Source organism: Malaclemys terrapin, chromosome 5 (genome assembly GCF_027887155.1).
Source record: "Malaclemys terrapin pileata isolate rMalTer1 chromosome 5, rMalTer1.hap1, whole genome shotgun sequence".
In the NCBI taxonomy this organism is placed as follows: domain Eukaryota; kingdom Metazoa; phylum Chordata; order Testudines; family Emydidae; genus Malaclemys; species Malaclemys terrapin.
In genome coordinates this window covers 61,769,270-61,783,030 of record NC_071509.1, presented here as the reverse complement: position 1 = coordinate 61,783,030, position 13,761 = coordinate 61,769,270, and the positions used below count along the sequence as shown (strand labels likewise).

Genomic DNA, 13,761 nt, shown 5'->3' with positions numbered 1-13,761 from the left:
AGCATGCTCCTCAGAGGTACAGGTAGTTCTGGGAATGGTAGTGCAGAAATGTCATTCCTGAAAATTCCTTCTGGAAGGAGATGATATTACGAGTAAGGGACATTAAAAGCTGGCAAATTCCTTAATGTAAATTATCTGAAGTACCAGTGTGGAACAAGACTGAGAGCTATACATAACTAACATCAGGGAAAAGCTATTTGAGTGAAATAATGCTGGTTTTGTCTTTTTTTAAATCTAATGTGTCTGACGCTGAAAGTGTAGGATTACTTAAATTGACAACAAATACTACGTTTGGTGGCAGACAAATCTCTGGGATTGTGTCCCCAGATAAAGCTGGGTTCATTTCAGTTCACATACAAAGAAACTAAGGATAAAAATATGTGACGGTGTAAATCAAGAAATAACAGGAAGAAAAGCTGAAGTGTACTCCAAGCAGAATTTATTAGAAGTCTATTCAAGAAAAAACACAAAGACCCTTTGCTTATAAGAATTTAAAGTCAATTACCTGAAATACCAGGTATGAAAAACTCGTATTTTTAAAAATCAGTTACAGAGTAGAAACAGTACTTTTTTAAATATCACAGGCAACAGATATTTGTCTTCCATCATAAATGGCATCAAAGATAGGTATGAATCTCACAGCAAAGCTGCATGCAGATCTAAATTAAAATTGAAAGCCTTTGAAATATAAAGCTTTTGCCATGAAATTTGCAGTAATAAAGGTATGCTGCACAAAGATGTTTCTTTACCTTTGTCTTAATGAAATTTTTCTGTAATAAAGTCATATGTACATTTAGATTTGGCTAGTAAAACCATTAATAAAATTTTGCATAAAATGCTATTTTACAGAATTGCACTATTCAGGTGTGCTTATGGTAAGAGGGGCAAGTAAAGAAAAATGCATTGAAGATGTTCTGTATTATGAAAAGGGCAAAGATCAAATGAAGAACTCTGTTTTTTTTTTTAAATCAACACCAAAATGGTTCTGTACAAAAAAATACAAAATGCTAGAGACTACTTACATAGTGATAAGATCAACCCTTTATCACAAGAAAAATGCAATAGAAGCTTTTACCATCTATAAGGTGCTGAAGAAACCAAATTTGAATGGTTTTGTATAAAGCCACAGTTATTATCATCCTGTCTTGTAATTTCATATATTATATTTTGCTTACCTTTGCATAAGGAAAAAGAATGGCGTGTTCAGATATTTGTTTCATTCAGAAAAAAATACTAAAATGTATCTGTTTTAATAGCTGTGACTGTTTTTGTGTGGTACTATATTCCTAAACAAGAATTCAGATTTTGTTAACGTATACATATATATCTAGTGAAATAAAATCAGTACATCTGTGCATATTTTTTCAGGTGGCTATGTTAGAATACAACGTTGCACTAACACTGTTTATTGTTGTTTTGTAAGCTTCATCTGATAAATAAAAACACTAAACTCTCAAATTTCATGTTGCTGATTATTACAATAAATTTAGATATAGTCATGTAATGTTAGACATCAGTAGTTCGCTATTGTTGTCTATCTTCATAGCTCATTGTCTCATCATTATCCACAAACTCTCAAGATTTCATGCCTCTTGCACTTCTTTAGTTTTAACAGAAAGCACTATAGCTTATTTGGAAAAAATGAGATTTAACCAATACAATCACACCCATCCAACACACTTGCAGTTCCCCCATTTTAACTACTCTTGCTTGAAATTTTACAATCACTGTGCATATGTTACAACATATAAGTGCAGGCAAAAAAAAAATCTATATTATAATTGTCATATATCGTAAACCAGTAGAATAGGCAAACTTGTGATACAGCAAAGTGAAAGCAACATAGGTTGCCAAGCTAAGAAGAATGTGGACACAACTTTTTATTTTATTTTTTTTAAAGTAAACAGCAACTTTCTCTTTGTACCAGGTGGAAGCTGAGAATCAAAATTTTGCATAGCATTTAATGCTAGTACCACAAATGTCCTAAACAATGCAGATTTTCCCATGGAGAGTCACCTGTGTACCTTCCATCAAGGTTTTCCTATTCCTTTGTTTCTAATGGGTGGGCGGGGGGGCGGGGGGAGGGGACTAAACAGGAAAAAGTACTTAAATGTTGAAACGATTCCTCTTGTTTCATAAAAGCTTAGTTATTCACACACTGTAGTCGTTGCTGTAATACTGCTGGAACGGTTTGGCAGATGAGGATGGGGATGATGATGAACTAGATGACCTTTATTTGAGACTGCAAAGCAAGAAAACAGAAGGCCTGTTGTAGCATGTTTTCTAGCAGCTTTATGCAGATGTGTTGCAGAGATGCAGCATAAATAAGTAGGGGAAAAAATTCACAGCCTCTTGACATAGTTTCCAGGGAAAGTACCAAAGAATTTGGTTCTTCTTGAGGTTCCTGAAAGTAGAAGTAATAAATGAAAGATGACAGTAACAGTAAGTAATCACTATGCATGTGTGGCCTTTAAGTTTTGTTTTCAGTTTATGAAATTTCATTAGCACTACAAATACAAGGACAGGCGAGACTTTTTATGCTTGTAGAAAGCCAAACTGACCCTGTGGATTGCATAGCTTGATGAATTACATTTCCCAGTCATAAACTGTTATCAATTTAAAACATAATGAAGGGAAAAGCAAACTACAAGAGGCATAGTTGTTATTTTATTTCAATTATGTGTATCCAGATTATAATTTGTGATAATTTTAACATATTAAAATATTGACCTAGTACCTTTGAGAATTATTTAACAATATTAATTGTAATGAAATAATCTGGCATAAGGGTGGATGTCATCAGCAATTCTGTAGGATTTCCAAAATAATTTAGGATTAGCAGGACAGTTAAAGTATTTTTATAGTTTATGTAAGATGTTTGGGGTGATCAAGTCAACGTTCTTTGGTCCCATTTCTGAAACCCTTACTCACAGACAGTAATACTTGCTTACATGAGTAGTTCCATTGAAATCTATGGGATAATTATGTAAGTAAATTCCATTCAGTCTAAGTGAAGGTTGCATGATAGTGCTCTTCATTAAATAAGTGGGAAGCTACCTATTGACTTCAGAGAGCTTCGGATCAGGTCAGTCCCCAAAGACTTCAGGATAATCAGGGTTATTATGAGTGCCAAATTACAATCAATTTGCCACTTAGAACACATCAAATTATACAATTATCTAAATATAAGAAAACTATGAGGGCAGCAAATATTTCTGAAATTAAAAACAAAAAAAACAACCAACCAAAATAAAACATACCCACAAACCATCCATCATCACACTTTTCCATCACATCAATGATATCTCCCTCTCTGAGCTCCAGTTCATCTTCGTTCCTAGGAGTATAGTTATATAGAGCCTGAAACCTTAAACAGGACAAATAGTGTGTTTTTAAAAAATAAGTTCTTTTCACCTTTCCTTAGCTAGAGGAGCTTGTCAAATATTTAATTAACTTTTAAGGTAACATACTCCACTAAAAACTACAACACTGCATATTGGAAAACAGCAATGCAGGAAACTTTTGCCTGCATAAGTACTTATGGGACTAGGTCCAGAATGGAATACATAGCATAGTTTATGTAAAAGACAACTCATGTGAGACTACTAAATTGTTTACAGTGGGATTCATACAGCTATGCAATCTAACTGAAGATGCTAACGCATAACTCCTCTCAACTCTATTCTGAGAAGGGGAGAGGCTTTTGAGAAAGATAGTGGTCGGGTAGCCATGGCCTAAAGGGGAGGGGAAAAATGTGTTGGGGGAGGAAGAGGAAAGTAAGATGCTGGTCCCAATATCTTAGGAGATAAACTAACTTCTCCCACTTCCTCCTGTGGTGCATGTCCCCTTTGCACCTCCTGGATTCTGGGTCTGGCTAGCCATGTACTTGACCCTCACTGTAAGTTAGAGCAGCCTCAGAGGCTGCACAGATAAAATAAAAATAGATGGAAATGGAGAAAGTGGTAGAGAAAAGGAAGGGAAAAAATGAAAAGTACTGTATATTCCTGGCAGAAAAGAGAAGCTAAAAGGAAGGCACATACTAGGAATGGGTGGAATATTAGACATTTCACCTGGTTAATTGATTGTTTTACATTTATGAGTGAATTTAGTTGTCATGACTGTGATAGCTTGAATCAGGCAGTATGTAGGACAAACTGTGCTAGCTTTCACAAACAGGTTTTTCATTCTACTGCATTTCTACCTTACAGTACTCTCTACTTTTTCAATCCTGGCCTTTCAGTTATGTGATGATGGATAAATGGCAAGAGAAATGAGACTACCAAACTCATTTTCTTTCAGTCCTGTGTTAAAGGTGAAATAATAGTGTATTAAGTTGTTGTTATGGCTAGATGGTGCTTATACAACAGTCCTGTATAAGGAGTCACATGTAATTGCAGCAGCTGAGGAGCATCCCTGGGATGGAATTCCTTTCTTTCTTCTCTATACTCTTCTTTCTCCAGGAAGGGGAACAGTCTCCTATTGGTCCACCCCAGTAGCAGCTTACAACAACTCTTACTGCGCCAATTGGCATACTGTGGGGGTGTAGTCAAGATCCCCCCACGTTCCACTATGCTTCTTTTCCCATTCCTGTCCATCTATGCAGGGCTGAGCGTACAGCTTACCCCTTTGGTGTACAGTAGAAACGCAGGGATGCTACACAGCAGTATGGGTGTAGGTTTTTATTTTCCCTTATGCTGAGTTATAATCTGGCTCTTAGGTTAGAGAAAGGTTTAGGCACTCATATCATCCAAACAAAATTCTCATTGGCCTCAAGGAATTCCAAACTGGGTGATTAATTCTTCTGATGGTGGGATCTATAAATCAGTGCTGGAAATAGCCAATTAACGGAATAATGATCTGCCTGAACAGATTTAAATGGGAGTTAGGTGCCCTGGCACTTATAAAAACCCTCTAGCTGCGCATCTTTAGGCTTGTAAAAATGTGGCCCTTTAGCACTTCAGGGCTTAAGTCTCATTTCATTGCAAATCAGTGAGACTTAGGCTACCTGGGCCTGATCCAAAGCTCTTTTTGAAGTCAACAGAATAACTCCTATTGACTCCAGTTGGCTTTGGATCAGGACCAGAGTGCCCAAGTCACTTCTGAAAACTGAATTTAAGAGCTTAAGTCACTTAGATGCTTTTGAAAATTTGCTCTTTATCTAGTTTTATCACTTGCTCATGCCAAGTTCCCCTGTAAGATGTGATGTTGCATTCTTGTTATCAACTTCATTCACCTCCTACTCACTTTTCTAATCCTTCATTCACTTTGCTCACTTTTCTAATCCCGAAGGATCCCTTGACAAACAATAATTTACAGGAGATAATTCAGGGCCAGTGTAGCAGACAAGTTGAATTATTATTAAATCTTTATAACTGGCATTCTGCTCAAGAAGTCTGAAAATGATGGAATCACAAAATGACCATGAACTGGTTTTTAAATTAATTTCCATCTTAACTGTAAAACATGGAGAAATGTTGTAGTTTTTGTGTGTAACTATGCTATAGTACATTTATCTTCATTTGTGAGATAATGTACCTTCATAATTCAGTTTTGCCATCAGGGATTTCCTGGATGTCTTCCAACATTATTTGATAACTGTATTATCCCATGATTCTACTAGCTAGTTTACTGATTCCTTGGAAGATATGCTGGCTATTGTCCCCTTCTTTAAGTGCCAGTGTTATATCTCTGATTAAGTAGATAAGAAATATACTTACGGTTCCCCCCCACTGTGTATGTTTTCATGAGCAAACACAGGGCGCTGTGGCTGTAATGAAATGATTTGAAATGTAATAAAGATTTAAAATTGTTTCTAATTTAAGTATAATTTGGATACTGGCATGATACATATTTTTTTTAAAAGATAAAGAAAAGAGCAAGCACTAGAACATTTACAGGTTTAAAGACTAGATTATTTTGAAGGACATAGTGAAAATTAAAAAAAGAACAGCTTTTAATTTATCCAGTCTAAATCTTTTCATGCTGAAGGAAAAGGTCAGAGTTGAGCCCGATTACTTTTTCAAATATCACTAACAGTGCAGGAATGGAGATACCATGAAACTCAAATGCAAATAATGCCTGTTGTTATACAATCTTTGCCTGAAGTTTGGTCTCAGACAAAACAGGAACCAAAAATCATTCTTAATAGTGAAGTATGAGCATCCATTTATTTAAACAAACAATATTCCTACATATAGGACACACACACACACTTTTAAAAGAATCAAACTAATTATGTCAACATGTAACATTTTTATTTTAAAGGGAAAAGTTGGTAGATATTTCCAGTGCAATGACCTTTTAAGAGTTACCTTCCTTTTTAAATTAGCACCACCCCAATATGTAACAGATGCTTTTAATATTGGAAGTGAAAAACCTTAACTTCCTAAAAAAAAGCATACCATGTTATGAACAAATAGAAAGCCATTTGTTTATATCTATCTCCACATTAGCCTCAATCCAGAAAAGATGGAGGACATGCTGGTTGAAAGAGGAAAGCAATAATTAAGATTGTGATTATGCCGTCTATTAGTGGAGGCTACCCTCCACTCACCAAAGAGATTTGCAGTCTGGAAGTACTTTGGAAACCTTAACTGGTCTTTGATACCTAGGTACCAAAGATAACTCACACCGTATGTTCTCCTATGAATGATTTAATTAAGAGTTTGTGGACTTTTTTTTGATGTCATGGACCTTATCATATTTGTCCATATTTTGTCTTCTCTAGGTTTGACTATTTCAGTTCACTTTATTCTAGGTTACTCTTGAAGCTCACTATAAAGCTTCAAATAGGGAAAAACAATGTCTTGTTTACTTGCAGTAATGAAGAAACACGGTATGATGTCATCGCTTCTGTGCTCTGGAACTGCACTGGTTTCTCAACTGCTACTGATGAAATTCAAGAGGTGGTCTCCTTTCTATAAATGGTTACGTATTTAGGGACTTGCCTACCTGAAGTGATACTCAAGGGGCCAACACAAATTTGTGCTTGTTAAAGATGGCCTTCTAATAAAGATGGACTAGAATGGTACACTGTAGTTTTAAGGATACCGTGGGATAGTCTCTAATAACAGGTGATTGCCAAATAAGAGAGTGACATCTTGTCCAGATTTCAGTGTGCCTCAAAAAATTGGTAATTTTTAAATGTTTATTCTGATAGAATTGCTACCTCTCAACAGCTACAGAAGCATCTGGGGCACTAAGAAATAAAGCCATGGGAGACAGTGCCTTCCTGATGACTCTGTAGGGGAGGTGGTATCCTCCCTAGCAGAGTGAGCAAATTACATAACATGGTTCACTGCTGTCAGCTTCCATATGGGACTATTTCTAATTATAGAATGGGCATAGAACCTCGGCAACCTCCTACACCACGGCCAACTCTTGGAACGGGCCAACGTGCCCCTGCGGGGGGGGGGGGGGCACATTGGCCACAGTTCCCCATTTCTGGCCAATAGGAGCTGCAGGAGCAGTGCTTGCAGGCAGGGGCAGTGCACGGTGACCTCTGCTCCTCCCTCCCCCAGGGCTGCAGGGGGCATCCTGGCCTCTTCCGGGAGCAGCATGGGGCCAGGACAGTCAGGGAGTTTGCCTTAGTGGCAGCCCTGCTGCACCATTGTACTTTTAGCAGCCGGAGATTGTGATTGACTGGGAGAGTTTCCAGGATCGACCAGTCGATTGCCGTCGATCACTTGGTGACCACTGCTTTATACCCTGACAACTGCTCAATCTTAATTCATTATTAATAGTGCTGCCAGAGCTAAGCAAATCAAACTAAAGGGTTCAGAGACAGCCAGCCACACACTTTTAAAAAAAAGATAAGAACAAAACTACTTCAGTGTTCTCCTCTCACAGAGTTTCCTCACAGCTATGTCTAATTTTTCCCATCTGATTTAAAAACAAAACAAAACACATGCATCACTAGGTAATTTTAAAGCAAGCTTTTAGGTTAGGTAAAATGATGGTCTATCACTCTTGAAAGAGTCCCCTTAGACAGTTTTCAGACTGGAACAGTCCTGTGATTTGACAATTGCATCTATAATAGAAACTGATCCACCGCACGAATATACAAGATTTCAAACAAAATAGTTATTTAAAGGTGGTGGGTTTTTTTCCTTTTCTTGAGGAGCCCTCTGTACCATGGGTGGATAAATACAAATTCTTCCCTCTACAAACACTTTGACCCATTTCAAAGCCCCCACTCCTTGTCTGCCATCCTTATAGTTGAAGAAGACTGGACAAAACTCTCTTTGCAGCCCAATTTGGCCCTAGGTGTCATGTGATTCTAGATAACTTTCTCCTTTGTTGCTAGGCACATCACTGCCTGAGTATTTTGCAGCACTCCCAGTGCAAAAATCATAACATCAAAAACAAATGGACAGCTAGCAACACTACATATCAGAGTGGAACACACACAGATTTATACTGAAGCTAACAAGTTAAGCCACATTTTGATTAAGGGTTACTAATTGCACATTATAATCATCACAGTTTTTCATGTAGCTAAAATTACACATAATGTTAATGTTGCACGCAAGGTTATTTTCAAATTAGTGCACACAATTTATTGCAGAGAACATTATAAACATTCTCGATTTCATGTTTATAGAGTTTATGGGCCAGATTTTCAAAAGTATTTAGTTGCCTAAAGACACAGCAGCATCTAGTGGATTTGCAAAAGTCTATCTCCCATAGGAGTTAGGCACTTAGGACTTTTGAAAATCCCACTAGGCACTTAGCTGCATATTTATGTGCCTAAAAATCTTTGAAAAATCTGGCCCTACATGTCTGTCTATCCTTCCTGATATAAATTATGTTTATTTATGTGATGTGCATAAAACATTCTTAAAGTATCTTTGTTTTTATGTCGTCTAATGGTGAGAAATTCAAACGATAAAACAAAACATATTGTCTGACTGTGGTAAACACTCATCAAAATCTGACTGATCAAGCAGAAATGGAAACAGGTATTGGGATTGGATTCAATACGTGCTCCTGGCCTATGCTCTATCTGCCCTTCTGCAAACCCTTGAATGTGATTTGAATACCAGTGGCAGGCTCCATGTACTTCTCTTTTAAACTCCTATTGATGGGTTGTTGTTGATTTGTTTTGGGTTTTTTTTTGCAAACAATAAAGGGTAACATCCTTAAAAACAATATTATAAATGACTCAATACCTTGAACATGTGCCAAAAGAGGACGAAATGAGTCAAGCACTGTATAATACTACTGTTGTCTTTCCACTTGTAATTCCAACATTTGTCTGTTAGATAATGTTGACATGACAGAGTGTAAAATGCATTTGTACTCAAGGCAAGAGATAATTTTAGATTCCAAACTTAATTAGAAATAATAGTACTTTACTTTACATAGTCACAGAACTGTAGAAACAATTAATAAAGCATCACAATGCCCTTGCAAGGTAAATAGGTACTTTGATCTCCATTGTTTAGATGCAGAAACACACAGAAAGGCTAGGCAGAGACTAGTCTATGTCAGGTCAGGAGCAGAGCTGGGATGACAACCCAGGAAACCCAGATACTCAGGGCTTGGCTACACTTGAGAGTTGGGGGCGCATTAAAGCAGCCCTGGGCGCCCTAACTCACGACCCATCCACGCTGGCAAGTCAAGGTATGTCTATACTGCAGTTAAGAACCTGTGGCTGGCCTGTGTCAGCTGACTCGGGCTTGCAGGGCTTCGGCTAAGGGGCCGCTGTTTCATTGCAGTGTAGACTTCTGGGCTCATGGTGGAGCCTGGGCTCTAGGGCCATGCAAGGTGGGAGGGTCCCAGAGCTTTGGCTCTAGTCCCAGTCTAGAAGTCTACACTGCAATCAAACAGCCCAACAGCCTGAGCCCCGCAAACCCGAGTCAGCTGGCATGGGCCAACTGCAGGTTTTTAATTGCAGTGCAGACATACCCTCAGGCAATAGAGTGATTGGGATCACGGATTCCACGGATTCCAATTCCCATGGCTCAGTTTACTAGACCACATTGCCTCCTGTGTAGGAGTAAAAGATTTAGGACTTTAATTTCAACAGTGCACAATCACAACTGCGTGCATGAACATATACACAACTGCACATCTCATTTGCATGTATGGTTACTGCAACTGGGTCTGCATGTAAGGCATTTTGGCATGCTGATGGCTAATTAGGGCACACATGATAACTGAGCATGCAAATTAGGTGTGCAATTGTGGGTGCCTAGTTCTGGGAATTAAGCCCATAAAGAATACATAACACATACTGCCCAGCATTGCATCCTTTAACTGTTTTTTGCATCCTATCATGCGGAGTAACATAGGACCTAAATCTTCTCTCTACTTTAGTGGGAATAGAATCTATCCCCTAATTTGCTTCCTAACAAGCAATATCACTGCCCCCTACCACTTAATTTCAGGTTTGTCTTTTTGTGACGTCTCTGGTACATACCAGTTCAATGGGAAATAGGGTTGCCAACTGTCTAATTGCACAAACCCAAACACCCTTCCCTACCCTTCCCCAAGGCCATGCCCCTGCCCCTTCTGAGGCCCTGCCCCCACTCACCCACCCTCACTCACTTTCACCAGGCTGGGGCGCAAGGACTTGGGGTGTGAGAGGGAGGGTGGGCTCTGGGAGGGAGTTTGGGTGCAGGAGGGGGCTGGAGTGGGGGTTAGGGTGGGGGGGGGTTTGGCGGTGCTTACCTCGGGGGGTGGCATGTCTGGCAGCAGCAGCTCTGAGGCTCACGGGCAGCTCTGCATTCTGCCGCTGCCTGCAGGAACCGCCCCCGCAGTTCCCACTGGCCATGGTTCCCCGTTCCCGGCCAATGGGAGCTGCGGAATCGGTGCTTGGGGCGGGGGCAGCATGTAGAGACCCACTGACCGCCCCTCCTCTTAGGAGCTGCTGCCAGACATGTCACCGCTTCCAGGAGTGGCGCGGAGCCAGGGCAGGTAGGGGGAACCTACATTCGCCCCACTGCACTGCCAGACTTTTAGCAGCCTAAAATCTCCCAGATTGGCTTCAGTGGCCTCCGGGAGATTGAGCCCGATTCTGAGAGACTGCTGGCCAAACGGGGAGGGTTGGCAACCCTAATGGGAAAACAAGGATCCAGCAAAACTAGGGAAACACAAATATCTTGTGGGGGGAGGAGAATACACCTCCCCTACACTTAGCAGACAGAGGGAGGGAGATGAATATAAAATGCAGGGCCGGCTCCAGGCACCAGTGAACGAAGCAGGTGCTTGGGGCGGCCAATGGGAAGGGGCGGCATGTCCAGGTCTTCGGCGGCAATTCTGCAGTGGGTCCCTCAGTCTGTCTCGGAGCAAAGGACTCGCCACCGAATTGCCGCCGGGGAATGAAGCGGCGTGATTGAGCTGCTGCTGAAATGCCGCCGATCCCGGGGTTGTTGTTTTTTTTCTTCCTTCGCTGCTTGGGCCAGCAAAAAAGCCTGTGCTGGCCCTGTCTCTATGCTCCCTTGCAAATCCATTCTGCTATCAACAGTAAGAGGCAAAAGCGGTCTCAGATGCTTTGAGACGAAGCATACTGAATGGTAAGATACACATGTAAAGCATTTTGGTCCTAACCAAAAAAACCAGCATAACATACAAACTATATTTTCATTTAGAATCTTCTTGAATATTAGAGCACATAATATAAGACCAATTTAAAACTCTGTAAATAATTTGATCTTTAGGTTAAATACAATAGATGTAGTTAATGACTGTTATGAAGGGAAACGCTGAAGAGAATCACAGTTGCAAATAGCAGTGCTGGGGAAAACATGATATCAAGTCAGTGCAGCACACATTGCTATGGCAACAAAATATTTTCAAAAGAAGAATATGAATGCAAAAAAACCAAGGAATATTGAACACATTACAAAAGCCATATTACATGCAATAAAGTCTAGATTTTTTTGGCTATCCAAAAGGACATTTTAATAATCTGGAAATGCCTTGAAACAAGAGGAACCATTTAGAAAATAGTTGAAAAAATAGACTAAATTGTGTAAAGAATTCTGTCATTTTTGATGTTTTGTGAACACTGGGCAATCCAGTGGAGATACAATACAAAACAGAACTGTAACATAAGGTGCTGTCCGTAAATAATTTCATTATGATTTTATGCAAATCATTTTTGTAGTTTGACAGCAGCATTACAGCACAGCAGGAATGAAACACAGCGTACTGATAGTATTCAAACACATGTTATCAAACAAAGAACAGGGAGACTAGCTATTTAAACTCCTTATGCTAGGGGAGAATGCTGACATCACACACTGGGCATTCAGTACCATACCCTGTGTGAATAGCTGTGACCTCTGACAGGTGAGTTGCAGTATCTCTTAGTCATCACAGGGCTACGAGGAGGTTTACCCATAACAAATATCTCTCCTTTTAAATCAGCCTGGAAAAACCATAAAAATTGTATAAGTTCATAGCTTAAGTACAAAGTCTTACAGGGGATTTTTGCTGCTTCGTTTGCGCATACAAATTGTACATGCTAATTCTTTAATTAAAAAGGCCCATGTGTTAAAATGCAAAGAACAAGCTGATCTGTTAGTCCAGCACACCTGTGCTGTTGCTATTGTATCACCTGCAGCATTGTTTAGTTGCTCTGGCAGTTGCACTGACATTTACAGCTACAACTTGCAAGATTATTCACCCATGACCCTTTTTGGGATATGATCTAGGACTGCAAATTTAAATATTGAAGTGACCATTAATAATATAGAACACTCAAAAGCACACAGCAGAAAGTTCATAGCGAGCAGGGAAATATTAGCAACTGATATTATAGCCCTTTGATATTAAACTGAAAGCACTGCTGAAATCTGACTTGCTTTCTGAGTGCATGTTTAAGGCAGTGGAGGATGATAAATAAAAGGATATCAGTTTGGCTGGTGCCTACGTAAATTAGCTTTCAAAGCTAATTGTTTCATGGAAATCAAAACTTGTCAAAGGGGATGTGAAGAAAATGGTGAATATCCTCATTGGAAGCCTGGTCCTTTGGATTTTGTGAAGAGTTGTAATTGAAATGTTTGTACATGTACCCGGAGTGAAGAATAGGCTCCTTCTTACAAACTGGAAGAGTGAATAACCAAGATATGCTAAAGAAGCCTTCGACGGGGCCAAGAAGGGAGAAAAACTCTTTAAGATTCCCTTTGTGGGGTTTCTTCTGATTTCTTCCTTCAGAAAACGAGGTTTTCTCCACCATGGAAGAGTCTCAGGTTTGACTTTCAAGCCTTATGGATATCCACGGATCTGCTGGAAATCTTGCACCAGGCCTGGCTCCCTTAAAGGGGATTCCACAATGTGACAGGTTCACTGCTACATACTGTGGATGTGGAGAATGTTATGCATAATGTTCTCCTTGCCCCCAAACCTGCCCACTGCTTGGGCTACATGCTCCCTGCTCTAACATCCAGGACTAAGAAACATAGTGCTGCTTAGGAAACTGACCTGCCTCACACTGTGTGGGCAAGGGGTGATCAGTTTGTCAAAGGACTTTTCCATGTGTGGGTCAAGAGGGCATATGCTACCTTTAAATACTTACATTCTCTCTGCAAGATATAAGGCTCTAAAAGAATGACAACATTAAAGACTTTAAAATCAAAGAGCTAAAATAAATGTTCTAGTTTTGTATATTTTTATTGAGACTGGCTTAGACTTGATTTGACTTTCCACTATCATCTCCCCAATGCTTTTATAATCACTCAGGGAAGATTTTCAAAGGAACAAAGAATAGATAGGTACAACTCCCACTAAAAGTCACTTAGGAGTTGGAAACCT

At 39.5% G+C, this 13,761-nt stretch overlaps 1 protein-coding gene across 13 annotated transcripts in view; it reads right to left on the bottom strand.

The window, feature by feature from the left end:
• Positions 1 to 417: 417 nt before the first annotated feature.
• The window catches only part of SORBS2 (sorbin and SH3 domain containing 2), a 399,306-nt gene continuing 385,962 nt past the window's right edge, over positions 418 to 13,761 (bottom strand). For all 13 annotated transcript variants that reach the window (XM_054031114.1, XM_054031115.1, XM_054031124.1 and 10 more), the window contains 3 exons: positions 5,718 to 5,767; positions 3,261 to 3,367; positions 418 to 2,404 (listed from right to left, as the gene is read on the bottom strand). In XM_054031114.1, coding sequence (XP_053887089.1) covers positions 2,343 to 2,404; positions 3,261 to 3,367; positions 5,718 to 5,767 — 219 coding nt within the window. In that variant the 3' untranslated portion in view covers positions 418 to 2,342. The remainder of the gene's footprint in view (positions 2,405 to 3,260; positions 3,368 to 5,717; positions 5,768 to 13,761) is intronic.